The sequence below is a fragment of the Falco rusticolus genome, chromosome 7 (assembly GCF_015220075.1).
Source record: "Falco rusticolus isolate bFalRus1 chromosome 7, bFalRus1.pri, whole genome shotgun sequence".
NCBI classification, from domain to species: Eukaryota; Metazoa; Chordata; class Aves; order Falconiformes; family Falconidae; genus Falco; species Falco rusticolus.
In genome coordinates, this window is record NC_051193.1 from 14,538,082 (window position 1) to 14,564,783 (window position 26,702).

At 41.0% G+C, this 26,702-nt stretch overlaps 2 protein-coding genes across 8 annotated transcripts in view; both read right to left on the minus strand.

Annotated features, from left to right (window-relative positions):
* TRPM7 (transient receptor potential cation channel subfamily M member 7) overlaps positions 1 to 3,627 on the minus strand; it is a 59,195-nt gene extending 55,568 nt beyond the window's left edge. For 2 of the 5 annotated variants that reach the window (XR_005105457.1, XR_005105458.1), the window contains exon 1: positions 3,286 to 3,627. Coding sequence is in view for 3 of the 5 variants with exons in the window: in XM_037395624.1 (XP_037251521.1) it covers positions 3,286 to 3,288 (3 nt within the window). In the remaining 2 variants the exon portion in view is untranslated. The remainder of the gene's footprint in view (positions 1 to 3,285) is intronic. The other 3 variants (XM_037395624.1, XM_037395627.1, XM_037395628.1) reach the window with 3 other exon arrangements.
* An 8,207-nt stretch (positions 3,628 to 11,834) lies between these two features.
* The window catches only part of SPPL2A (signal peptide peptidase like 2A), a 30,567-nt gene continuing 15,699 nt past the window's right edge, over positions 11,835 to 26,702 (minus strand). Inside the window, exons 8-16 of one of the 3 annotated variants that reach the window (XM_037395631.1) lie at positions 25,920 to 26,021; positions 24,558 to 24,639; positions 24,185 to 24,259; positions 23,422 to 23,478; positions 22,685 to 22,784; positions 21,751 to 21,828; positions 21,265 to 21,425; positions 19,106 to 19,139; positions 11,835 to 14,531 (exon numbers count right to left, since the gene is read on the minus strand). In XM_037395631.1, coding sequence (XP_037251528.1) covers positions 14,500 to 14,531; positions 19,106 to 19,139; positions 21,265 to 21,425; positions 21,751 to 21,828; positions 22,685 to 22,784; positions 23,422 to 23,478; positions 24,185 to 24,259; positions 24,558 to 24,639; positions 25,920 to 26,021 — 721 coding nt within the window. In that variant the 3' untranslated portion in view covers positions 11,835 to 14,499. Of the gene's footprint in view, positions 14,532 to 19,105; positions 19,140 to 21,264; positions 21,426 to 21,750; positions 21,829 to 22,684; positions 22,785 to 23,214; positions 23,269 to 23,421; positions 23,479 to 24,184; positions 24,260 to 24,557; positions 24,640 to 25,919; positions 26,022 to 26,702 lie in introns of all 3 variants that reach the window. The other 2 variants (XM_037395629.1, XM_037395630.1) reach the window with 2 other exon arrangements.

Below are 26,702 nucleotides of genomic sequence, written 5' to 3' on the forward strand. Positions count from 1 at the left end.
AAAGTAATAAAAATAACAGAAACCAAGAATGAGGTAGATCATTTTTGGTAGAGGTTGAATCGCAATATATATTAACATGACACTATTACCTGTACATTTTCATGATTTGAGCAAAAGAGATGGAATTAAATCAAATAAAGGGCAATAACAAGAGTGCAGAGAATACAATAGAGGAGAATGAAAGTTTCAGGCCAGGGAACATAAAGAAACAATGCAACAAACTCCCAAGTTTTACCACAGGTCAAGTCAGTATCATGGACTACTTTTGTAGAAATAATGAAGCATATAGACTAATTTGTCAGAGGCCACTACCTACAGTAGTAGATACAGGCAGTATCAGAGGTAAGAAGTGACATTATCTTCAATAATCATGCTAAGTACCTTATCCAAATATACACACAGACTGAGATTATTCGGTAATTTATCTGCTGAAAAGTCAACTGCCAGAATTTCAACCAGCGAAGCTAAAATACACCAAGATGGAATTATTCACATCAGAAACAAGAAACATGACCTCAAAGACAAAACTTCAATTCTGGAAAACACACACATTGATTTTACTGTCAGTTTGCCTTTAAAAAAGTGAGACAAAGAAACCAGAACTGATGTTACTTGTTTCAGCAAATTAAGGTGGCACGCAAATATTGCGGCCAAAGTAGACACGATTAAAGGAAACGAAGGATTCCAAAAGAAATAAATATCTAAAAAAAAAAAAAAAAAAGGAACAAGACAAAGATACATTTTTCAGGTTAAGTATATTGGCATGAGAAGTATCATTTCGTTGTCTTGATTTTTGAAGGCATAAGTCACAATTTCAAAATCCAACCTCAAGTCTTTAAAGACTAGAACTTCAAATTTGGGCTTGTTTCTGACAACACGCTGACAGCATCAGTTTAGTAAGAGTGTCACTGCTAGTATAGCTACGTATTAAACTCCTACTTAGGGTAATCAGGGTCTTTCTGGGAAAGAAAATTAAACCTGCTATGCAAAAACCTGTCAAGTACACAAACTGTTGACTATAAATGTATCTCCCTCCCTTCACACACACTTTTTGACAAGTCCTCTTAGAGACTGATTTGCAGCATTACTGGTGTAAAGTCGACAAACTGATACGGCCAAACTCTATTGTGTCAGCATCAATTACTTAAGTTCAAGACAACATCGATTAGTTTAGAAAACACTCATCTGTCATGACCGTCCACAAGGAGCGAACAGTTAACAGAAAGCACATCACGAAGGGACGAGAAAGAGAAGAAGGAAAAGTTTGGGTGTCGGTGAAAAGCTTCCAGGAAAGAGAAGCACAGCAAGTGGTAAAGATAATGATGGGAAAAAAGAGAGGAGTCTGGATGCTGCAGTCTATCGCCAGCAGAACAGAGAAAGCAGGGCTGATGCGATAAGACAAAAAGGTAAGTCAGCGAGACTAGAGTTAGGCAGAGCCTCAAGGGACAAGAAAAGAAACGAAAGTTTAAAACACAATGGAGTGCCTCTCTCTGAGATAATCCACGTGGGGAGGTAGACGATCTGATAGAGTATCTTTAAATACAAGTGAGATAGCTGTTAAATGCAAAGTGATGTTTCAAGGTGCCTTTGTTCGACAAGTGAAAATCACCCTTCCACTCCTGAGTTCAAACAAGCAGAAAAAAAATATCAAAGTGAAACATCAGGAAACTAAGGTACAAACAGTCCAACACCAGCCTAAACAGTTCCACATGCACAAAGGTTTTTTCACCTACTTTAAATAGCTAAGTCAAGAATGGCCTCATACCAGAAGGTATGAAGGATGATCTAGCAAACACTTATCTCACCCACACAGACACATTAAAAAAAAAAAAAAAAAAAGACAAAAAGACTTAACTCCCAGAATCCCAGAATTACCACACTGAAATACTCACTCTTGAGGATAATTCCTGATTTAAAGTTGGACACTGCCCAGCAATTATTCAGAACTGCTAAACAGTCATGCAGCAGCAGGGAAATTTTTAGCAAAACGAACCTGCGTTAAACATCCCACATTCAACTTAGGCAAAACACCTGTTTAAACAGTGGCTTCAAAATATCCGATAAACACGGGGTAAGTATAAAACATTGCAAACACGCTACATCGCCAGCAAAACTCCTGAGCCGCAATCAGTTTACAAATCTATCATGGTTAAAAGCAATCTGTGCATTTCTAGGCTATGTCAGCACCGACTGAACACTGGAGCTAAAACCCAAACCAGCTAAATACCAACCACACCCCAGAAAAAATAAAAACCACCTCAGGAGAGAAGTGCAAGTACCACCACACAGGTGGGAGATGCCAAGCGCGCTTTCCAGTGGGAAAAGCCAAAGGGAAGGCTCCTGCTGGAAGGGTGCTGGATTTGCAGGTTCTGGAAAAAGATGGCCCGCGTTTCTACACAGCTCACAGGTATCGTCAGAAACAGAAGGCTCACAGGTATGAACCCCTGTGGTTTTGAAGGATATACTGTGACATGGAACACCTTTATCTGACATGAAACAAAGCAGCTGGCTGGAAGTTCAAGCAGAGCATGGAAATCCACAGATCCACGCTCCGCACTCTCAAAATTATCTGAAAGCGCTTGGTGGTTCGCTCCGAATTCTGTGAGCATCACCTAAGGAATAAATTCGCAAGGATGAAGAACCGACTCGCAGCCAAAGACAGAGCTGGGGTTAAAGCCGTGTTTTCCCGTAGGAACCCGCCCAGCTCTCTGCAAGGGCTCACACGCTCCCCTGGACATGGCAACGCGTCGAAATGGTACAAACGACACGGGGAGACAGACGAGCCGGGAGGCACAGCCGCATCCCCGGGAACGGCGCCGTCGGCCGCACCACTCCGGTACCGGGCGACACCGCGCCGAGGAGCCCCGCAGGAAGGCGGCGCCCCGGGCAGCGGGACCCCCGCCGGGGGGCGGAGGGCAGCAGGGCGGCGCGGCCGGGCCGCCGGCACCAACCGGACGGCTCCGCAGATGCCGGGCGGCTGCCTCGCCCCGGCGGCTCGGGGCAGCCCGGGCAGCTGCGGGCCGGGGGTGACGCCGGGCCGGGCCGGGCCCCAGGCGGCCAAGCCCGCGCCTCCCCTTCCGGCGCGGAGGTGTCAGCCCGGCGGGTCCCTCCTTCCCGCCGCCGCGGCACCCCGGACGGGGCGGGCAGGGCGGCAGCCGCCGCGGCGGAGGCGGGCCCGGGGGCCAGAAGGGTCGAAGCGGATCCGCAGCCGCCGGCACCCGGAGCGGCCGGCCGGGACCCGTCCGAGCGGCGCCGGCGCCCCCCTCCCCCCCCCGCCGCCCTCACCATTCTCCTCAGGGCCGGGCTGGGTCTCGGCGCCGACTCTGGCTCGCCTCGCGCCGGGCAGCTCCCGCTCGTGGTTCGGCGTCGGCGGTGGCGGGGCCTGTCTCCATCTATCGGGGCTGGGCTCGGCGGCGGCGGGCGGGCTGGGGACGGGCCGGGCGGGGACGGCGCTCCGGGGCCGCAGGGGAGAGCGGGGCGAGGCGGACGGCGCTGGTTCGACTCCGCACCAGGACCCGGCGCTGACGGCGGCCTCGGCCCGGCGGCTCTTTCTCATAATTGTGCGACTCGGCCGGCGGAGCCGCGGCGCTGCCGCGTCAGCGCGCACCGCCCCCGGGAGGAGGGGGACGCCGCGGCCCCCCGGGGCGGGGGCGGGCCGGCCGGCGGGGGCAGCCGCTCCGCACGGCGGGGCGGGGGGAGAGCGCCACGACACCCCGGGAAGGCGGGAGCGAGTGCCGGCGGCGGGGGGGCGGCCGTGCGGGGCAGGAGCGCGGCTGAGGGGAAACGCGCGGGGAGAGGGAGGCCCCGCACCGCCCCGCCGGCCGCCCCCCCGCCCCCGCACTACTCACTGCTTACACCACGTAGCAGGGAGCAGCGTGAGTGAGGAGCTGTTGGCGCTTCTCCGCGGTGAAGTGCCGCCATGAGCACCGTGTCAGCTCGGCCGGGGCTAAACCGGAGGAAAATTCAATCTGGAGGGAGAGAGGAGGATGCGCCTCGCCCACTGCAGCGGCCCCGCTCCCAGCTGAGATCAGGCGCTGCCCTGGGCAGGAGCCCGGTCTGCTGTCCGTATGCCATCAGCAAACTGTGGGAATCAGTATCACCAACAAAAAGCCTCCCACAATAACTCCCAGTGTGTGTTTCATTATATAGCTTTTCAACAAACTGTGTGCCTGAATAAACAGCATTTGTAAAGGAAGACAAATAGACTAATTAACTTTGGCTTAATTATTTGCCTTCCCTAAACATATATAAAAAAATACATTTTTGGATGACTTTTCTAGGAAGTATGTCTAACACTATGACGTTAATTTTTAAGACATATGCAGTCAGCTCAGTGTTGCTTTTGCACTGAAAACATGGATCAAAAGCGAGTTAAATCTGACTTAAAGGTCCTGGTACCATTTCTACAATACCATAGCCATAGAAGAGCGGTACTTTTGTATAAACTCAATCAGAACATCCAAATTAATTTAAAAACTTTGGGTTTCATTATTGGGCCTTATCCTTTGTGCTGTACCAGGTATTACCCATCTTCCCCTGCTGCAAAAGGTCAGCATTAACTGCACGTAGCATTGGGCGAAGCTGGCAGACACACGAGTGTGCACTCACACCTGAACCATGGTTTGTGCATCGCAGGGTAACAGCTCTGTGCACCCAGCCGAAAACTGGTGAGCCTCAGCATGACAGAAACTGCCTCTGAGGAGTCTGAGGCTCAGCACGCTACCAAATTTACTAGACCCACTGCAATGATTAGAAAGGGGTGATCAAAAATCAAGTCAAGCATTCAAAAAAAAGCAGAATTGGCAGCCCCTAGTTTAGACTGAACCGTAGGTAACAGGAAGCAAAAGGTCCTCGCGTTAACAGCCATTTAGCAGGGCAAGTCCAGCAGTAAATTGGCTACAAACAAAAGGCACAAATTTGGAAAAATCCAGGCAACTGGGCATTCAGCTTCCACGTTAGGGTGTTGCTGCAGGGAGCTCAGCTGCAGAGGAGCTCCTGGTGTTTCTTTTTAGTCAGCTTCAGAATTTGTGCTCTCTTACATAGGTATGGAAATTAGGCCCCTAGGACTCTTTAATTTCCACTGAACAGGAAAATTAGGTGTTTCCAGGGAAAACTTAAATTAGTTCTGAGTGCAAGATCTCGCAAATAACACACTGGATTCACTCTTACTGCAGGAGAAATCCCAAGCCTGCTGCCCTGCAGCTACTTGTTCCCGCCTGGATTCCCAAGTGCTAGTGCTAGCTCTTGGCTTACAGAGCAGGAACAGAAGGAGCAGTGGAAGCCCAGTATATTTTTCTGGAGATTGTTCAAGAACTTTCCCAAGGAAAGCAGAGAAAGTGGGGGATTTCTGAGTTCTTTGGCTAACACGATAAAGCATTTCTGACAAACTACCACATTCCTGCTTCCTCCCTTCCTCTTTTTTCCCCCCATTCTAAATGATTAATCTAAACCTCCTCACGTCACACATGAAGTTAATGAGAGCAAGTTCTTCTATGATTAGCTCCTTCACCTCATCTCACAGCAGTATTTGGGCTATACTGACTTGCTTCCCGTACCCTCTAAGTTTAATGTTTGTAAATGCAAGAGCTAGAAGCAGCAAAGAATTCGGAAAAAGTAGCTGGAGGCCAGCCTGGGCATGAGACTTCCCTGGTACAAGCCATTGTTTTAGGAAAGCATGCTTGAGGTGAGGAATTTTCCATGCCTTTTTTCCTGTTGATCCTGCAAAACTGTAAAGCGATTGACATCAAATTGTATGAAAAGTTCAGCTGTTTGTGATAAGCATAGATGGAGAGACAGCACATTATTTCACTGGAACAGCTTGTGAAGAAAATGAAGGAAAAATGAGTCATCAACATCCTCTCTGCCTCACTGTCTGGGGGAGCGTCAGCCTTCAGTGTTGTGAAGGAGGGGCAGGACATAGCACGACGGGGAACAGTGACGGCGCAAGGCACGGGGAAGTCACCTTATATCCTTCGATTACGTTATCAGCCATACAGAACATGATGTGATTTGACCCTAAGCTAGCGGTGTCAGTCATCCAAAAAGATTGAGTTATTCTACATTCAGATGTTAAATCTTATGTTTTGATTACTGTACCTCAGCCTTAGAGGATGAAGCTGTAGGATAAATATTTGCTACTTGTCACCCCAAGCGTTATCTCCCAACCACAGCAATTGTCAACCCAGAATTCCTCTGATATCTCCTTCCAAATCAACAACTGTCAGCTGTGAATTAGGAAGAAATAATGAAGCATTATTTTATACCTTATTGCATTTAAGGACCTTTAACCTGAGGCAAGCTTCTGTTATCTAAAATGGAATATAACTGGTTTAAACAAAACTCCTTTTGCTATGTGGTTCCCATATCTCATTTTTGTATCTTCAACTAAACAATCAGTCTGTCACTGGCACTTTATGTTAAGCTTGTTATGAAATCATCGTTTAAAATTTGCGATGGCAACCTTAATAGGTTTTACATCGCATTAAACCAGCCGTAACTTGATCTCACTGCATTAAGTGCTAAAGAATTGCAAGAAACCTCTCCAAAGCAGCCCTTATCTTGATACTGCAATAGCCAGTAGCCAGGATGAAGCTGGCTGACGGCTTGCTCACCCTCACATAGATGAAATACTGACTCGTGCAGAGAAAGAAAAAATTAAAATACAGTATTCCTCTTTCTGAGAGATGAGATGAGCTACCGTTAAACAGAAGTCATCTGGTTTTGACTTTGTTGGACTCTGTACACCAGAGATACACTGTTATTCTGCCACTGTTCTTTTAAAGTTGTTCAAAATACATGCTGGAGTTCATGTAGTTAAATCAGATGCAAATGCCAACTGATAAGGAGATCTAGTTAATATCCTACTCAAGGTCAAACAGATTCTGTGTAGAAACCATTTTTGTCCCTTACAAAAGTCACTTGTGGCAGAAAAGAGGTATTACTGATTCACTTTTCTTATTCTTCTAACAAGGGTGAACTCTCCCAAATACTTTTATTTTTTTCAGCCACAGGTTTGTCCATTTATTGTATATCTAGGTAAATCTGCTGTCTAGCTAAAGTGGCAACTCACCAGTTTACATTCTGTTACTCCTGACACTGAAGATACTTATTTTTCAACAAACACTAAGTTTTAAAGCTTGTCAAGTGAGGCAAAAAAAGCGTAAAATGACACAGGTTAATGGGATCTGCAGGTCCCCTCATAATTTGTGAAGGGTTTTCCCAGTGCTAGAATTGCCAAGGCTTTGTGAAAATATTTTGCCCACTACCTCTCAGATAATACACCAAATAACCTTACAAACATGCAACTTTTCAGCAATTCAAAATACGCTGTTTCAAAATGGGATGAAGTAGAAAGAGCTTATTGCTGTTAATCACAACGCTTGGGAAATATAACCTAAAAGGAGGAGTGTCTCCATTGAAGCCAGGGAAAATAAAACTCAAGAAACACGTAACTTCAGAGTTTCTAAACTGTTTGGAAATTCTGGTTACTTTGTTGGTATGTATTACACTGCAGAGTTACACATCATCTTCTGAAGAAGTCCCAAAGGTTTAGTAATCTTTTTGCATTATAGCAAGGTTCTTCAAAACCAAGAAGTAGTTAGTCTGAGCAACACGTTAGCTTTAACAGCTGAGATGTATTCCTTCAAAGGAAGGAAGTGCCTTAGCTGTACATTCAAGAAATAAGTCATAACATGTAGGGTAAATTCTAGGTATATCAAGAAAAACAAAAAAGTCAATTTCACATATTTAACAGCCAAATCAGATTATCCCCTGTAATGGATTTAGGCTCCAATCTCACAAGCAATGTATGTATTTAGATTGAAGTAACAGAACTGCTCACGTATTAAAATTGGCAAAATAGCATTGACATCTTACTATACAAAGTAATTCTGAAAAGCGAACACAAGAGATAGCTTGCCTTTAGAGAAAGGAAAGCTGATTTGGTGTCACCCAAAGGCCACCAGTGCAGTTCTGCCCAGCTCCCCTCTAACCATGAGGCCCACCACAGCAGCAGTGTTTTCACTCCATTTAGGCGTTAAATTCAGGCTAGAGCATCCTACAAAGTCAGCTATTTACCCTGCAATGCAAATGCAGGGAAAGCTATGCGAGGCATATCTTTTCAGTCCTTCCCCCTTCTTCTGGGACTGGCAAATTACCTCCAGCACTAGGAAAGGGCTGTAGAGTAGCTTTCTGATGGCAGTGCAAAGGACCAGGTGAGTAATAAACCAAGCTCAGAATGCAAAACCAGTAACTCAAGACTGCGGTACGGCTTGTCACATCCAAATTAGGCAAATGAGAGCATGGTATCTTTCGTTTTAAAACGTGCATTAAAGATAGCCCACGTTAATAGGAAGGGATATCGAAGTTAAGGAACTAATGGAGTGCACACAGTAGTTCTGAATGCACGATTTTGCCTTCAACATGCTCCGTAAATGCACAAAAAAAGATACATTACCCAACCCATCATCTAAAGTATAATGTAAGCCTATCCTGTACTTAGGAATATGATACATTACTTACTGCTCAGAAAATTGTTTGAGAGCTTAACCAACACAGGCCCAAGTCTTGCACAGAACTGCCAAGGGTGTGCCTCCACTCTCTACTCCTATTTACATATGTAAAATCAATAGCTGCCTGAACTGCACGAGGACATTTACACCACAAGGGCATTTACACCACAATGGTGGCCCTTTGCAAGATTTTATTAGTGTCTGCCTTTAAAAAAAAAAAAAAAAAACAAACCAAAAAAACGCCTACTTTATGTCAGTTTTGTTCCTTCTGAACTTTCTCCCCCCATAACTTCTACGAGATTTTTTTAAAGCTTCCCTGTCAAAATTGTTCTTTGGCCTCACAAATCCTTGGTTTAAGTTTCTGCTTGTTAGCAGCCCAGCTGGCACATGGTGGACAGGCAGCAAGGTGGCCTCTGTGCAGAGGAGATGCTCCACGTCTGTCTAGAGACATCTCCAAACAGACACGCAGCACCTCCTTCCATGACTGCACTGCCCAAACCAGCGGGGGAAACAGCAGCAGCCAGAGGTGCCACTTCTCTGTGTGGCCAGGCAGCAGCAGCAGGCAACGCCAGCCCAGTGCGACAGTCTTGAACAAACTGCTTTACAAGAACAGAGCAGCAGGTCAAACCAACTTCTTCCTGAATTTTAGAAATCAGAGACAAGTTCACAGGAGCCCCGTTTCTTGGTTGGTTTTTTTTGTTTTTTGTTTTTTTGTTTTTTCTAAATGCAGGGATAAGTTCCTCATAATCAAAAGGTAAAATGTTAGGCAAGCCTATACAAACCTGGTGTTAATTATCCAACTTTGAATTCTTATTTGACAGCGACTCTGACAAGCGTCACTTTGTCCTGCAGAGGTTTGCTGTTCCACTTCCTAGAGGTAAAGGTACAGATGGGCATGCATTTGCTCTTTTTTCCATTATGACTATAATGTAAATTTACTTTTAGAATTTATTTCTGAAATCAGCTACCAGATGAATACTCACCTACCAGCAATACCTGTTAGCTAATTTTCTGCAGTTAGTTGCCTTAAATCCACGAGGATGGATCGATTTCCCAGCATAGTCTCCCTTAACTTTTGAAAGAAACATTAATTAAAAGGACCCCACTTTTCTTGTAGCTTTGATAGGGACACATCACAACGGAGCTTGAAACTGAACCAAGTTATTGTTCAACTTTTAAACGTACTGATCCCTGTTGTATTTTCTTGTATTCCCAAGGCATGTACAATACATTAGTTGATATACACTGGTAGCCTTTCTGCAAAGCACAGGGAAAGCCAGCATGAGAGCATTTCAGCCTCTGATAAAACTGTAAAAAACTTACTTTACTTTTTTTTGGTTTTCAAATCTAAGCCAGGCTGTTGCACCAACAATCATGCAACCCCAGAAATTCAGTGAGACCTTAACACTGAAGAAGGATTTTCAGAAGATAAGCTGTTGTCTCCATACAGGAACAGAAGAACATATTATTGTCCAAGATAAAGTAACGTGCAAAGATGCTTCAAAACATGCTGGTATTGCTGCAAAGAGAAGGAAAGAAAGAAGGCGAGTATGTGCACCCGGCAAGGAAAGGGAACAGGAAACCAGACAGCAGAATACCTGTGAACACACTCCTAAGAAAAAGCTGAAAGTGAGCTCTTTGATCTAACACTTTCTTAGTTAAAAGGTCTTTGAGCTGCATGCAAAAAAACCCCAAAACTATTCTCAGCCATTTGATGCCCTCTGTGTTCAGGGAAACAGGATCTTGCACATTCTTTATAAAGAAGGGGGATTCCAGAGATACCTGAGCCTCCATCATCAGCCTCTCTCAAGAATACAAAACCTTGAACTTTGATCACTCACTTCTGACAAAAGGGATAACAATCTGAGTCGCTGTCCTCCTTCTTCCCTGAAAAATTAGAAGGATAAATCATTCATCTGATAAAATGTGCTATATAGGCTACTCAAAATTAAAACAGTACTTTAGCTTCTGAAAGCATTACAAAGCCAAAGACAACTTTTATATATGCTTAAATCTAACAGTTTTAGTAGAAGTAAGTTATTCCAAGTGAAAAATCAAACCCACATTGTGGTAATAAAATTTGGATTTTTCTATAGAGAAAAAAATGGCAATTATTCAAGCTGGAAAACAAGCAGAAAAATGCTTTAATAATCAGAGCAGTAGAGTTGGAATGCTCCTCTATGGACTGCATAGTAGTCCAACCCCCCTGCTCAGAGCAGGCTGCCAGGCCTGTGTCCACTTGAGTACCTCCAAGGACGGAGACCCCGCCACCTCTCCGGGCAACCTCCTCCAGTGTTTGACCACACTCACAGTGAAAAGCATTTTCTTGCGTCTAAATGGAATGGTATTGTAAAGATTGGGCCAATCTAACCAGGCAAGCACTTGGTAACTAGTAATGGTAACTATCTTCCTTAGAAGAAAATGCCCCCCTCCTTGCAGTTTTAAAGCCTCTTGAGATTTGCAGTTTTGCTCCGCGTTGAACATCCCAGCCTTAACAACGGAATGCATGGGGAACAGACAGTGAAAAACAAGTTTGCTGATTGCAGCTGTGCCCGGTCTTCCTGTTTTTTAAAATAAGTAAATTCAAAGAGCATTTACTCAATTACTGTGACTCAGTGCTACTGAAACCTCCAGTGTTTGAGCAGCAGAGGCTTCAAATATTTAAAAAAAACATGTTAAATACAAACATACTATCACATGGTTCTAGGGGGGGTCTCAAGGATCACATTAGCAAGTGTATTCAGGTTCAGTGCTATTTCTTTTTCCTCTGCCAACATTTCCAACCCAGCCTGGGTTTCAAGACTGAAGCTTGCCTTTTTCTTGCCCTTCACATCTAAAGCTAAGTACATCCAGTTGAACAGTGCTTCTACAGCACTATTTCCGAGGCTGAATGCAAGTAAACTTCTTCCCATCAAGAAGCTTGCATGTGTTAAATTCCTAACCGGCTGTTTGTCAGGTACACTTTCACAGAGCCCCATGACTAACAGCTGAGCAACAAGCATTTGCTGAGTTAAACCAGTAAAATTGATGCAGCTCAATTCACACACCTCAGTTCACCCCCTACCCCTGAATAAAGGAAAAGGGGCAGGAGGGAGGGGGGCAAAAAAGCACAGTCCATCAAAACCACCACATCGGTATTTACAAACAGAATCATAACTTTGATACATCAGGCAGGATGGATAAAAACCACAGCTACGTATGTATGGGGGCGTATCATGAATTTTTAACTTACTTGGTATTATGAAGCATTAACTGTTTAGCCCTGAACATTCACAGTAAGAAAAAGATGAGTGAGAACAAAGCAATTACTCGATTATTTTTTTCCCAAGTAACATTTATTAATAACATTTGTAAAGTGATAACTTAAAAGTCCTAAGGAAGGGGGCTGTTGTCAGTAAACATACAATGAAAAGGTAGTAAGATTTTTATATTAAAGTATGACTAAAAAGGCTTTTAACAGTGTTTAGCCCAACCAAATTTAGCATTAAAAACATTCAAAATTGCTAAAAGTGTTGCCATCAGTTCTATTGAACTTAGGAAAACCTCATTTCAGTAGTCAATACTAACCTATTATTTATATAAAATTTTAAACTCCATTCTTAATTTTTGTAAACAAAGCACCTACGCATTTGAAAGAAAAAAGTTAGTTTACATCCCATTAAACTGCAGCACATATGCGTGAAACCTCAGGCATGATCAGGCATGGAGCATAATTAGGCACAGAACAAGACAGAGTTTCCACAGCCAGCTGCTAAAGACACTTACATTGCCAAAGGTCTTCTCTATTTATACTAACTCCATTATCATTTATAGCTGAAAATTCAATAAATCCTCCAGGCAGAAGATTCCAAAGAGAAAGAGGAGTCATAATTACATAGATCTGTGAAGCTTCCAAGGGCTTTGAGTAGTGCATGACTTTGAATGAGGTATGACTTCTTTATCTCTTTCAGGAATTTTCAGAAACTTCTTCGGAACCATTTAACTTTGGCAGATACTGGGCTTGTCAAAGAGCATGACAACACATCAGAAGACGTTTTCAGCCTGCTATTGGAAAACTGAGGTATGCTGTAATTTATTATTAAGTGCAAGTCAAAAACTGAAGATGGTGCACAAGATCATTGTATTCTGAGGCTGTCAGTTCAAGCTTAGGTCAAGAAAGTCAAGAGGGGCAACTATGAAACCCATTTGTAATTTATGTTTTCTTAGGAAAGTTGTAAGCAAGGTGGTTATCTTACCCGTATCAACTGGCACCACAGTTAATCTGTGTGAACAGCAACAAGTGATACACAGGCTGTAAGTTTGTCTGCTCCCGACTCTTGCGAACAAAGGTTTATACATAACTTTTACCAAGTTAAGCAGTGAATTTGCAGTTAAGTCTTTGTTAACTGGCAATACAGATTTACAGTTGTCTTAATTAGCATACTTCCAAAGTAAATCTAGCTAAACTAGATTTAACCTGGGTAAATTTTCCTGAGCCAGCATGCCCCAAACTAACTATAAATGTCTAGAGGTGACCTTCAGATAAATACTGAGGCAATTCCATGAGGCACTGCTGGAAAGCTTGCATTAATTCGGGGGTTTTTTCCGGGTTCTTGAACTTGTACGGAATACAGGAATGACATTTATTTAAAGAATAGGAAAAATGTTTTAATAACTACCTGACATTAGCACTAAGTGAACTCAGTGGTCTGCTGTTGTTGCCTTTTCCAATTTTCTTTGGTGTAAAGTGTTAGCATTACAGGTACACAAATTTTCTATGCCTAATCCCCCTCAATTTGCAGTTTCCTGAAAAAAGAAGTATCAAATGAACTCAAACTCTTCTAAATGCAAACTAATGATTTAAACTATTCCTTCTTTTCCAAGTCTTTAAAAGCTAAAACAAATTAAGATTAAACAAGTTAAAACACATGCATTGGCCTTAACTAACACAGGCACTACTAGCACTATTCAAACCTGTTGTTTTGTCTATCAATTGCAAAGAATTTTCAAAAATAGTTTTAAAAAAGTATTGTGTAGATGCAAAAGCTAAAAAAAAATAAAAAATCTGTAAATCTTTCCTGTCGTCCTCCCTTTGAACTGCTCCACAGCCAGACAAAGGCCACAAATACAGACCTAGTCTCAATGAGTAGGAGAAGAACCAGGCCAGATTTAACATCTCACCCCACCCCCCCAAACAGCACTTCTTGAGCAACAACTCTTTTGCCTTTTGCACCATCTTGTTTGTCAACTATTCCAGGAGCTGCACCTAAGTTTCCAGGACCACTGTGTAAGTACCTCCCCAACTTTTTTTTTTTTTAATGGTTGGTGATGTATATAATCCAAAGACTTGCATCAAAGTTTAACAGTCTCCATAAGATTTAAGCCAGTGACTGGGGGGGGAGGCAAGGGGCAGTAGGGGGAAAAGCTCAGAACCCCAAGCTACATTTGCCCTCTTCTCTATTTTATGGCTTACAATGTAGGTAGACTAACATACACACAGTTTATTCAGTTACTTTTAGTAATGGAACTACAGTTTCATTCTTTAGTTGGTACAGTTACATTATTATCCATCTTTACATTCAAAATCTGGAAAGAAATCCTACAAAGGGTACTGTACTTCTTAAAAAAATGAATAATCAAAATCAAGAAAACATTTAATGCATCAAATTGATATGGGCAAGTGTTTTTTATAAAAATATACTGTATAGAAACACATTTGGAAAACTGCATAGAAAATATCTTTTATTTATATCGAAATAAGGCACAGTTTTACTAGCTATGGTTTGGCTGTAAAAATGCAAGTCTCTTTTGATAACTTTTCTGGTTTTAACAATATTTTCCATAAAAATATAGGAGCTGGAGTAAAAAATCCTTTTACCGAGTGAGAAATATTGTAAAGTTTCACCAAATTTACTGTAATTTATTTGTAGAAAAATTGAATACTATTTTAAATCAGGATCCTACGTGTTATTGTCCTCCAGGCTGTTCACTGGCTGATGCTGTGCTTTCTTCATTTCCTGTGTAATCCAGGTGCTCCATCATCTAAATGGAGGGAAGAAAAAAAAAAAAAAAAGAGCAATAGCTTCTTACAAAGAAATACTGCTTTTCCCCCACTGCTCCAAAGTATTTGTTAGCTAAGAGGAATATAATTAAACATGTGTTAGAGTGCATTTTAGCAGCATACAGGTAAGAAATCCTCTATAGATCAGAAAAGTATTCAAGCCAACTTAATCAAAGCTCTCTTAGCTAATGCTTCCCACTACAAAAGCATCCTCCAACCAAGGATTCAAGTCCTCTACAAGAAATTAAACTTGTAAGTCAAAAGTGTCTCAATTATTAAATACAGGAAAAAAACCCAAACCACCTGACTGGGGTTAAGCAAATTTTTCAAAAACATGGTTTGTAGAACCAGAAACAGGCCCTAGGATCCTACCTAACATTTACAGGTAGCAAACAATAGCTTGAATTCTCTTCTCGAGTAGCTTTCTCTTTTCACGACTGTAAAGGCTAGCTATAGTACAGTTAGTTTTTACTAACTGTATTGCCAACATCTCTTTGTAAATTTTCATTTTATTGTAAAAACGATAAAGGAAATTGAATTGTAAAGTCTGCAACGGAAGAAAATCTAAACCAAATTACTATATAGACTGATTATACTTTCCGATTAATGTAACTGATTAGGTCACCTGAATAACACAAGACAACGTTGCACTTTTCCTGACTAAAAAGCAGCCTGTTTCCCTACCCACCGCTGTACTGCTAGAGGGCAACCAGGGCAACAAAGGCTCCTGTCTCCTCCACAGGACAAGGCACTAAAATTACAGAGGTAACATGCACATTTGTTAGCATGGCAAAGTAAGACCCACCAGTTTGAAGGCTTCAGACTTCAAGCGTGATTAACAAGAGCCCAAGGATTGGACTGTTTCCATAGCTGACAACCACAGACAGAAGGTACAGAAGCAGTAAAACTAATGCTGAAAGACAATGTGTCAAGGAGCTCATATGCCTAGCGTGGCAGGATTATTAGGACAAGGGCACAATGCTTTCAGTGTCAAAAGGTAGAAAACCTTACATCTGTTCCTCCATACCAGCACATCCTGCCTAACAGTAAGAGAGCTCCCTGTCTTGGTGTACAACAGCTTTCCACATGACAGAGGACATGATTGCATTCTTGTCTAACTAGCACCCGCTGGAGGATCCTTGTCAAGACAAAGCTAGGCTCTGGCACTGTTCTGTCATATGCACTTTAGCGTGGTATAATTCTCTTTATAGGGCAAAGAGAGCAGTTCCATTAACTTCTCTCTTCTTTTCTAGCTGTGACCCACCTCTGTGCCATACCTTCTCTTATGCCAACAGAATTGTTTCATTGCAGGTATACAAACATGTCCTATTAAAAGCAGGTTTGCTTAAACAAGCTGTTTCCCAGTCCAGACACAACAACATGCTGTGCAGGAAGGTGAGATGACAGTTCAGAAGGCAGAAACAAGTCACTGGGACTTGGGTAAGGCTTAGAAGAGCCCAATGGCCACAATATATAGATCTGACTAAAACTAGGGACAATCCTTCACATCCTTCATGTGTCAGAATTAAGACAGTAAGAATTAAGGCATTGCCAATACACCCAAGAACTGAGTTACAGCAATAGCACACGCTCAATCCAGTAGCAGATACCAGGCTCCTCTGCTAATGACAGTGTTGCATTCACTTCAGAATATCTAGAACTTTCCCTGCACTGTGACCAAAAACCCACATCAAAAGTCACCAAAAGCAAAACACTCCCTACAATTACAGAAGTTAAACTGTCATTTTGAATGAGGATTGAAGTTTTGTTTCTGGCAAAAAAACACCCCCACCCCCGCAGTACCACATTACATCAAATAATGCCATTATCTTCCTCCATCCTAGAGAGGATCATCTAACAGCTAACAGAGAAGGTAGTGTGGGGAAGCATTTTTGTAAAGTGTTTCCCTCCTAAATCAACAAGATGCTTCCAGAAGGAAGGAGTTAACACTATGGGATATGCTGAATTGTAGCACAGAGTCAAAGATTCTTCTCTTAATCCTACAGCAAGGTAAGTAGAACAAAATGTATTTATGTTGGAGATGCCCCCTGTATTTAAAGCCTCTGCTTAATATATCAAACTTTTAAGTTCACTTTAAAACCAAAAGGGTGTTTGGGTTTTTTTGATGCACATAAATGTACATCAAAAAGGCAAAAAAAAAAAAGCAAGTCACCCCACCCCCATTTTAATGTCTCCACCATATAGAAGAAGAGTAGCCCACAACTTGAAGTCAGGGACAACAGATGCCTTTCTAAAAATGTAAGATTGCATTAAGCAGCTTTTTCCAAAAGTATTTCTGTTGTAGGTTCTCTCAGGACAACTTCATCCTCAAAGACTCAGCAGAAACTGCATGAATCTTGATGACAACAGCAGTGAGATGAAGGCACCATGCTAAAATCCCAGACAAAGGTGTCATTTCAAGCCTCAAAAAAGCCAAAGCAATTAGATCATACATTGTGGAGAGCTAACAAACATTTATAAAGTGGAAGAGATTCAGAAGATTTTCTTCCATATCTGAATTCCTGACAGGTTTTAACGGGTGGGGTGGGCGGTGTCAAGAGAGGTTAAACATAAATGTATTTTAATTAAAGCCATCTCCTAACACTGTGAACTATCAAAAACCAAAAAACGCAACCAACCCCCTCCATAAACCAAACACCAAGCCAAACCAGAAGCTGCAATATCATACTCCTACCTGTAAAAGAGTACATAGTACCTACGCACAACACTTGCCTGCAAGATTCACTCTGATGTCGCATTCGCATAATTCTTAACAATTTCTAGCGATAATTAATTTGCAAGTAACTACAAGTGTGATTTAAAATTACAGTACTAAACAGCACATGCATGCTGTGTAATATGCTGATGATAAATCTGTTGATTATTATTTCAAAGAGAGATTAAGAAAGCTTGCTAAACCCTTCAAAACTGACAGTCTGAAAAGTTGCAAGACTATGCCACCTGGGAAACTTCAAAGTTGCATTAGTCCACTAGATTTTTCATTATATTACTGATGATTTCATAGATTTTCCTGCTATAAAAACTAAATAATATTTTTTCATTAAATCAATAACTGGGAAAAAAGTATCAAAATTAGTTTATCATGCAGACACACGAGGACTATAAGCAATCCAGAAGACTTAGAAAAAACCTTTATTACACACTTCACAGCAGCAATACTGCCCATTTCGTGGTAGGAAAGTAGGTGTGTTGCTCCCTCAATAAATCTCTGCGCTTCAGTGAATAGTTACAATGTTTTTCTGTGCAGCAACTTACTACACCTCAAGACTACTCCACAAAAAAGCTACACACAGTATAACTAGAATTTAAGACTGCATCATTATGCAGAAACATCAATACTCTCAGTTAAGAATCATGCGACCTCAGAGCTATCTTAGGGAGTCAAGTATTTTCTGTATGTATAAAGTAGAAATTGAAAAACTGACTTTACAATCCTATCCAAGAACTTGAGTGCACACAGCAGGACAGAAGAATTTTAAGTTATAAAAATACAGTCTGGCCATCTGATTTTAATTTGCACTCAACCCCTCCCACTTCCTAACCTCTTCTTGGCTTTGTATCTAATTTCTTTATTATTAAGGCTTTCTAATGAGACTTACATTGTTAAAAGTACTCTTTATTAGAAGAAAGAGGCTAATGAGAAAAGTACTTTTCAGTTCACTGTCAGAGTTCACCATCTCAAATTGTCTTCAGTGTACAGGGCAGACAAGCTATGCTTTATAAACAGATGTGTCACTCCAGACTGCTGACTAAATATAATTCAAGATTATATAATTCAAGATTTAAATGCTTAAATTTTGTACAAAGCTGAAATTTTAAAGCTTGCATTGCTTCCTCCATACTGTGCTTGAGACAGCAGACAGTTAAAATAAATACTGTCAGTGTTCGCAGCCATGAACTATAGCCTAGCAAGGTTAAACCTTCTTGCTGCAGTCTAGAAGTTGTGTAGCAGCAAGACCACAAAAGCTGGTCTGGATCTTTGCTCCCTATCCCACTGCAAGCACTGCAGACAGTACAGGATAAAGTATACTGCCGACTAACAAGATGATAGAGGGACTGTAGACATGATTAGTAAAGGCAAATTATAATGCTGAACATTGTAACAGAGGACAACAAAATCACTGTCTAGCACTAAGCAGGTTTTCATGTCAATGCAGAGACACAGAAAAATTAAGTTCCATATAGGAAACAGTAGCTGAACTAACACCAATTCTAAATATTTGAAGACACTCCTAGGGACTGGGGAAATTACAGAGTAGAGAGGCATACAAAGCCTGCCTTCAGGCTTAGGAATCATGGCTCCTTTGGTACTTTATATAAATTTTCCTGCATTCCTTTAAAGGAAGAAAAACACCCAACACCTAAACATAAAACCAGATTTATAGCTTGTCTTCACTTCTACCATCTTCTATCAGATTACTCGGAAAATTAAAGAACATAGATGCAAAAAAGAATGAAAAGAGGAAGCACAGGGAAAAAAAAGAAACCATAAGATGATTAATAAAGTTGCATTAAAAGAAGGCCATAATCACACCTTGTAGCAAAGGCGTCCTGGGGGAGTCCGATACCTAAATAAAATTCATTCCATTATTAAAAGCATATACAACAAAAATCAGAAAACCCCAAAACTCAAAAAAGCTAACTAATGGACTATAAACAAACAGCAGCATTCATGAAGTTTAGTTACATGATACACACACTGCACATGCTCTTGTACCCCTGTTCTTAGGGGGCTTTGCTCTAACAAGTCTGCAAAGTTTCCCATGAAAACAAAGCTAACCTCTACAGAAGTCTGGTCACCCTTGTCAATGGGGCAGCTCTGCTCCATACCAAGTTACCACTGCTGTAGCAAAAAATAGCTTTCTGTCACCTTTCTATATATTTCCTTCTCAGAATGAGCACTGAAAGCTGGAGATTTCAGCTCTGGGGTTGTGTGGGTTGTCTGGGTGGGGGAGTTGCGTGTTTGTAAGTTTAGTAAGGCCAGTTCACAATACAGCTTTATATGAGGAGGACAACACATGAGAAAGATCAACACTGCAGCGTTCTGAGAGTGCAACTTGAGTAACACCCTCTGGAAAAAAAATATAGAAAATGTTCTTCAGAAAGTTGTAGAAAAACAGGAGTTAGTAAAGTTACACAGAGGTGTTCAATCATAGACAACTCTAACTCAGGGTGGTGGAAATCAAGATCTTAAATTGTGCCAGAAATTAAGTCATCTGACCTCAAAACAAGCTGAAGTTCAGAGCAGTTTTAATCCTTCAAGAAAGCAGTTGAAAGGACATGAAATAACTACTATGGCAACATAATTCTTCCAAGTATGAGTTTTGCTATGAAAAGTGCAAGAAATGGTTGTCACTAACGAGAGTTGCCAGATTTACTTAGGCCAATCTTACTCAGAACTCAAGTGAGGAAAATAAATTGCAAAGCTTTTTTTCCCCCTCCGCAACCGACCCAGAGTTACTGGTCTTCATATTTGTCACACTGTTTATGTTAGAATTAATTAATTAGAATAGCAAACAATCACCAATTTATAAAGAAATGCCTGGTAAGCCAAATTCATTCTGATCTACAAAGAAAGATTTGTAGTCACTGGACCTATCACAGGAGAAGTTGTTTTGTAGACAAAAAGACAGGGTGTCTAGCTAAAGCTGAAGATTCCCTCAGTAATTTCATACATAGCCAAGCTCCAGCTGAAGCAGGTGTAGGATGTTAGTTAGAGCAACAAAAGGTAGTGTTTAGCTGATAATACCATAGTATTAGCTGCATGGCTGCAGTTTTACATTTACAAGAATTACCACTTCCATTGATGCACCTAAACCTTGCAACCCAGAAGCTGAAGCAGCAGGAGCTGCTTCTTTCCACCAACCACCTCACATCACCCATCTCCCCCCGGCAACAGACTATCCATCCTCTGAGCTGAGCTCAGTGCAGCCTAGATGCAGGTGATAGTTTCTGAATTCAAACAATATTGGACTTTAGGTCTCAAAAAAAAAAAAAAATTCAGGGTATTAGTGAGACTGGTCTGCCTGCTGATAAACACCAGCTCACAAGGGCACACTCGGTTACTACAGCAAGTCAGATCAGGGAGAATGTGCCCATGTCAGAGGCAGACCACTGGTTAGATTTTAAAGACTGCGATGCCTGGGTAGTGCTAGGGATAACCAAAGGGGAAATGCAGAATACCCAAGGCAACGCACACAGTGTGCGCTGTGACAGAAAACAGTATATAACCACCCAGCCGCTTCGCTGCCGAGTGCTCCATGTAATCCTGACGATGCAGAGCAGCAGTGATGCATGGAACGTTTCTGAAATTCTAACTGATCACCAACTTTTTTTGAACTGTTTCTTAATGCTGGTCTAGGGCAGACTGGAATCTGCACGCTTAGTTCAGTGACTCATATCATACCACATCAGGATGATAGTTGAGAAGTGTTAAAACATAAAAAAACATTTCAAAGAAAATAGAACAAGTTTTAAATAAAAGTTTTCCCCATGAGTACTGAACCTTAAGCTTTGTTAACTACCAAGGGTTGTTGGTTTTTTTAAGAGTAAAAACTATTTTTCCTTTTATTAGTTCCAGAAGATAACATAAAGACTAGTAAAAATTGGATTGTGGGTGATATATTACCAAGTACTTAGAGAAGCATATACTCAAAGGAATTAACAACAAAATACTCAAGGCATCCAGCCTACCTGGTAACTGCTTCCCTTCCAAAATTTCTTCATCTCTTTGCGCCGCCAAGCAACAAGCGAGCTAGTTATGAGTGTACATGGTACAAGATAGAGAAGGGCAGGTTGTCCCATCTTCATTAATGCCAGAACAATGAAAGTCAGCACCATACCGATGGCGTAAGCTATAAAAAGATATTTATACATCAATCAGGAATGGGTGAATTTTTAAATTAGCATCACTCATTCAGTAAGCCAGAATTACTATTTTTTTAAATTAGTATCTTGTTAATATAATTGAAGAAGAGAAGGACAATACGTTGCTCTGTATTTGCAAGCTTTCTCAAAGCAACTGACTACCATAAAGAATACTCGCCTTAAGTAAGGGCAGGCACATTAAAAAGATGATAAAGAGATTCTTGACAACACCAAACCTCTACCTGAAGAAAACCATCTAGCCCTGCCATTGAAAAACAGCTACCATGAAGATGCTGAAGTACTGTGATTTACCTATTGTGCAGGAAATGAAGTATACAGAAGATGAACTTGTTTGAACATCAAATCTTCGACAATAGGCAACCAGAAGCCCTGTAAGGAAAAAAAAATTAATTAAAAAAGGACTAATGAAATGTTTACCCATGATTTTTTTCCCTCTGCAATCCTCCAAATCAAAGCAGAATAAAAAGAATTTATAATAAGAATTCCCATTACTGTATGTTATCTCCTTCCCATTTATCTCTGGAAAGCCAAGAAGCAGTTTAAGAAATCCTACAGTAAGTCTTAAAAATGAAAACCCTAAGGGAAATATAAGCCAAGTGAGCTTGGTATTAAAAGGTTTTGGTTTTTAAAGCAAGTTAATTACATCATGCTATTTTGAATTTTCTGATACAGAAGAGCAATAACCTAGTTTTAATACTTTTCTTCAATAGGATTTTTATGTTAGCGCTTAATCAGCAATTTTGCCTGCACGCTGTTCACAAGATGGTGCTTTGTGCCTGACTTAAGTAATTTGCTCAAGACTCCAACTACGGCAAAATTCAGCTCTTCTGGGAAAGATGGAAAAATTTGATAATATATTTTCCGTTACCTCACCTCTAATTAGGTAGTCTAGGATACAAAAATACCATGAAGTCACAGGATCCTTGCTTTCTGTGAGATTTCAGTGAGATTTAATTAATACTGACAACTGGATTTCTCTCTGGGATTTGCATTTACACAATACAGTGCAACAGAAAAACAAAAACCCTTCACTATTTAAGTGTTCTGTAACATACTAAACCTTCTTACATTGTGGCTTTTGTTGTACCCTGCATTGATACATCAAGGCAAACTGCTGCATTTTATTTAGTAATTACTTTGTAGAATAAACTCTAATATAAGTCAGTCATGAATCAAGCCCAAAATATTTAATTGTAAGTTACAATTGCCAAAAACATTTGCTCACCTGGGACAATAATGTCTCCAAAACCCAACAATGAAAATGGCATGTCACACAGTGTCGATGCAGAGTATTCAAGTCTAGGCACTCTAATAACCACAGGTAACTGTAAAACAGTATTTCAAAAGCCCACATAAATCTAATCTAAATCATCCTGGTGTTTTGGTTTTGTTTTTTTTTTTTGTTCATTTGCTTAAATTAATAAACAGTTTAAATGTAATTTGTTTATTGTTATGAAGAACTTCAAAATAGGTAGAACCTAAAGTAAAAACCAGAAGCCAACATAGCAAGTAGATAAAGCTTAAGGTAAGATGGAATTTCAGATTTATAAATATGCACACACCAAAACAAAAAGTTAAAACAACATTTAACCATATAATGGGAATAAAAAGTCTGGATTATTAACCTAACTATAGAGTATTGATCAATGATATCCAGGCCCTGAAGAGAAATTTGGACAGTTAGGATTTCCCCAAAAGAATAGTCTTTTCAGAGGGAATCATTTAAAAATCCAGTATCTGAAATACAATCCTTACTTTCTCATGGGGAGCTGAGCGTTCAGCAGGGACTTCCACCAAGTTTCCATCATTCTAGGATCAAACCCAAGTCAAAAGGTATTTAATACTTAAAAGAAAATAGCAGAAGCTGGCTATATTTTGTGAGAAAGTTATGCCAAAAAGCACGCTATGAATTAGCTACACAGTGTATTTTTATGTTGCACATATTATAACAACTGTTCATACCTTTTCACTGTTTCCAAAAGGACCAGCTGCAACTTCAACCATTATACTTGCCCCATTCTGAAATTAAGGTTATTTTTCAAAAGTTAGTGGGTTAATATACTAAAACATTCATACGACATTCACAAAAACTGCTTGAACCTCACTGTACAATTCAGGATTGGAAAATACCCGAATGTTGAAGTGAACGCACTAGTATTGTACATTATTATACAACACTGTTTTGCATTAAATGCACGTAGTCCAGCCTAGAATAACTGTTTAAAAAAAATAAACCAAAAAAAGCAACAAATCCACTAGATGTAGCTGGACATTTAGACAGAACAGCATCAGCTTTTTCTGCCATTAGCTTTGTGCTTCTAATTAAAAGAAGGTACACTTGCATACAGTTCATACTATATTGCAAATGAGCACTGCAGAAAGTAGTAGAGCACGTTCCAATATACGTATGTTAAAAGCAAAGGAAGGAAGAAAACTGGAGGACAGTAATTTCTCATCATCATCCTGTCACACAGTTGGGTACTGCTTACTTTTGGCCACGTGATTACTGAAAACTTAGTTAAGAAAACTTATGGCACCTACACAAGCATTATGCTCTACAACCCATACACGATGAAAATTTAGGCCACGGCTGTCTTAAACGGGGAAAAGGTCAGCCAGCATTTCTGCATTGAAAATACTGAAAACACTGATCCCTTAGACAAAAATACTCCCCCACAATGACCAGACAATATTCTTTGTTTTATTTTAAAATTCACAGACATACCTTTGTAATAAATGGTGTTATGAAAACAAAAAACACATCATATAGAAGGAGAAGGCCTAGAAGTATCACACAGGACTGGCAAAAAAAGAAGAAAGTATTACCATAGGTTTTCAAGGATTGTATAGCGAGATTCTGGTATAAAAAAAAATAAAAAAAACAAGAAACTCATCCTCACCCCACCCCCACCCGCCACCATGTTTTTATTCTAGCATAACATTTAGAACAAGATTCATTTATTTTAAAACTTATTAAAAACTGTAAAGATTTCTTATTTAATATATATAATCTTGAGTGTTGAAAACCTACTTCCTGACACTGAACTTACAGATTCATGGCATTAGAATACTTTCTTAAGGTAAGTAACTTACAGTACCTTAAAGTTGGGCATTTTCAGTGTTTTAATAAAGTTTAAGCAGAAAGCAACTCCCAAAATATCTTGCAAAATCCAAGCCCACCTAAAAATAAGAATACATTTTTACACATTGTTCAAATTACTGCTGGGATCTAAGTGTAATGATTTTAGATTTTGCTGGAAATAGCAAGATGGCAAAACAGACTGGAAAGCAAAAAATTAGTTTTTAGGCAGTACTGCAACCAAACCCACAAAAATACTAGTATCAGGACAGTCAGTTTACACTAGTCTGATCATAAATAGGTAACTGTGCTGGTTTTGGCTGGGATAGAGCTAGCTGTCTCCATAGTTGCTAGCATGGGGCGATGTTTTGGATTTGTGCTGGAAACAGCGTCGATAGTGCAGAGACGGTTTAGCTCCTGCTGAGCAGTGCTTGCACAGAGTCAAAGCCTCCTCCGCCTCTCACACCCGCCCCAGCGAGCAGCCTGGGGGGCACAAGAAGCTGGGAGGGGACACAGCCGGGACAGCTGACCCCAGCTGAGCCAAGGGACATGCCAGCCTGCATGACGTCATGCTCAGCACATAAAGCCGAGGGAAGGAGAAGGAAGCAGGGGACGTTTGGAGTGACGGCGTTTTATCTTCTCAAATCACTGTTGCATGTGATGGAGCCGGGCTTTCCCGTGGATGGCTGAACACCCGCCCGCCCGCGGGAAGAGGTGAACGAATTCCTTGTTTCGCTTTGCTTGTGTGTGCAGCTTCTGCTTTACCTATTACTCTGCCTTTACCTCAAGCCGTGAGTTTTCTCAGGTTCACCTTTTCACTTCTCCCCCCAGCTGAGCAGGGGGGAGTGAGCGAGCGGCTGTGTGGTGCTCATTCGCTGGCTGGGGTTAAACCACAGCACCGTTACTCATCAGTGTACCATAGAGAAAATGAGTTGAACAGAGGCCATAACAGGGCCTTGGTGCTCACTTGTATGACTGCTCACTTGATTGGAAGCCCTACTTAATATCTGGCTCAAGATGCTACTTAGGATTGCACTATATTTGTGGTCCTGTGCTTCCACTGGACCAGAGGAAGCACAGGTCCTATAATCCCTATGCTATTTTTGCAGTATTTTTTTTTTTATAACAATCATTAGCGATCAATCTAGGTCTTCCACATCTTCGTATTTTTTTGTACCTTCAAATTACTACACAGTTCATTTGTATAGCTTTGTTCTCTATTATCCCATGTTTGTTAAGCTTCATAAATACTTTCACGACTTTTTTTTAAATTGGCACTGGCGTTTAGAAGGATGCTATGCTCCTGAATTAGTTATACAATGGGAAGTTCATTAACAACAATTATTTATATTACTCTTTTAAGTCAGAATGCATCACTTACCTATCTTCATTTCGAAACACTGCCCAGACGACAGCTGCTGCTATGCAGAATACAGCAAGAAAAATAAGCCTCACTTCAATGTTTTTGTTGCAACATGCAATCCTAAAAGAAAGGAATTAAAATTTAAAAAAAAAAAAAAAAAAAAAAAAGAGAACCTGTGACGGTCAAAACACATGCCTGTACTGTCCTTAAGCTGACAAGATGTTCTCATCCTGAGACCTTCTTTGCCTGTTTGTTCCATGCATACCCAGGTGGCATTATTCTTGCAGCTGCAGTACCAGTCCTTCTGCGGGCTGCCTTAGAAACATGCCTACAGAGAGTAAGCCAAGCTGGGCTTTGATGGACAGTCCTCATTTTAGCCAACACATCCAGGGAAGGCAGCAAGCAAATGAATTTATTTAATCCATTTCTGTCATATAACAAATGTGCCAACAGAACTACATCACTGAGGGACAGCTGCATCTTAATTCCAGAAAAGGGGGAGAGTTGGGGAAAAAAATAATCAATTTTAGGACACATAATACAAGAGTAAAAATGGAGTAACTATGTATTGCAAAATTGTGAGCCAATCTGTTTCCACTGCCTACTCAATTTTCTGGGACAATTCTTGAACTGATGTTATCTGACAGAAGTAATGCTGTCCTGCACCTTCTGCAAAACCTGCTGTCTTTTCTACCTGATGGGCTACTGGATCACCTGGCACTAACGTCCTGTACTAAGTAACATGCAAACACAATCGTAGGCTTACAAGCATTGCTGTTTGGGGGAAAAGAACCATCTGTG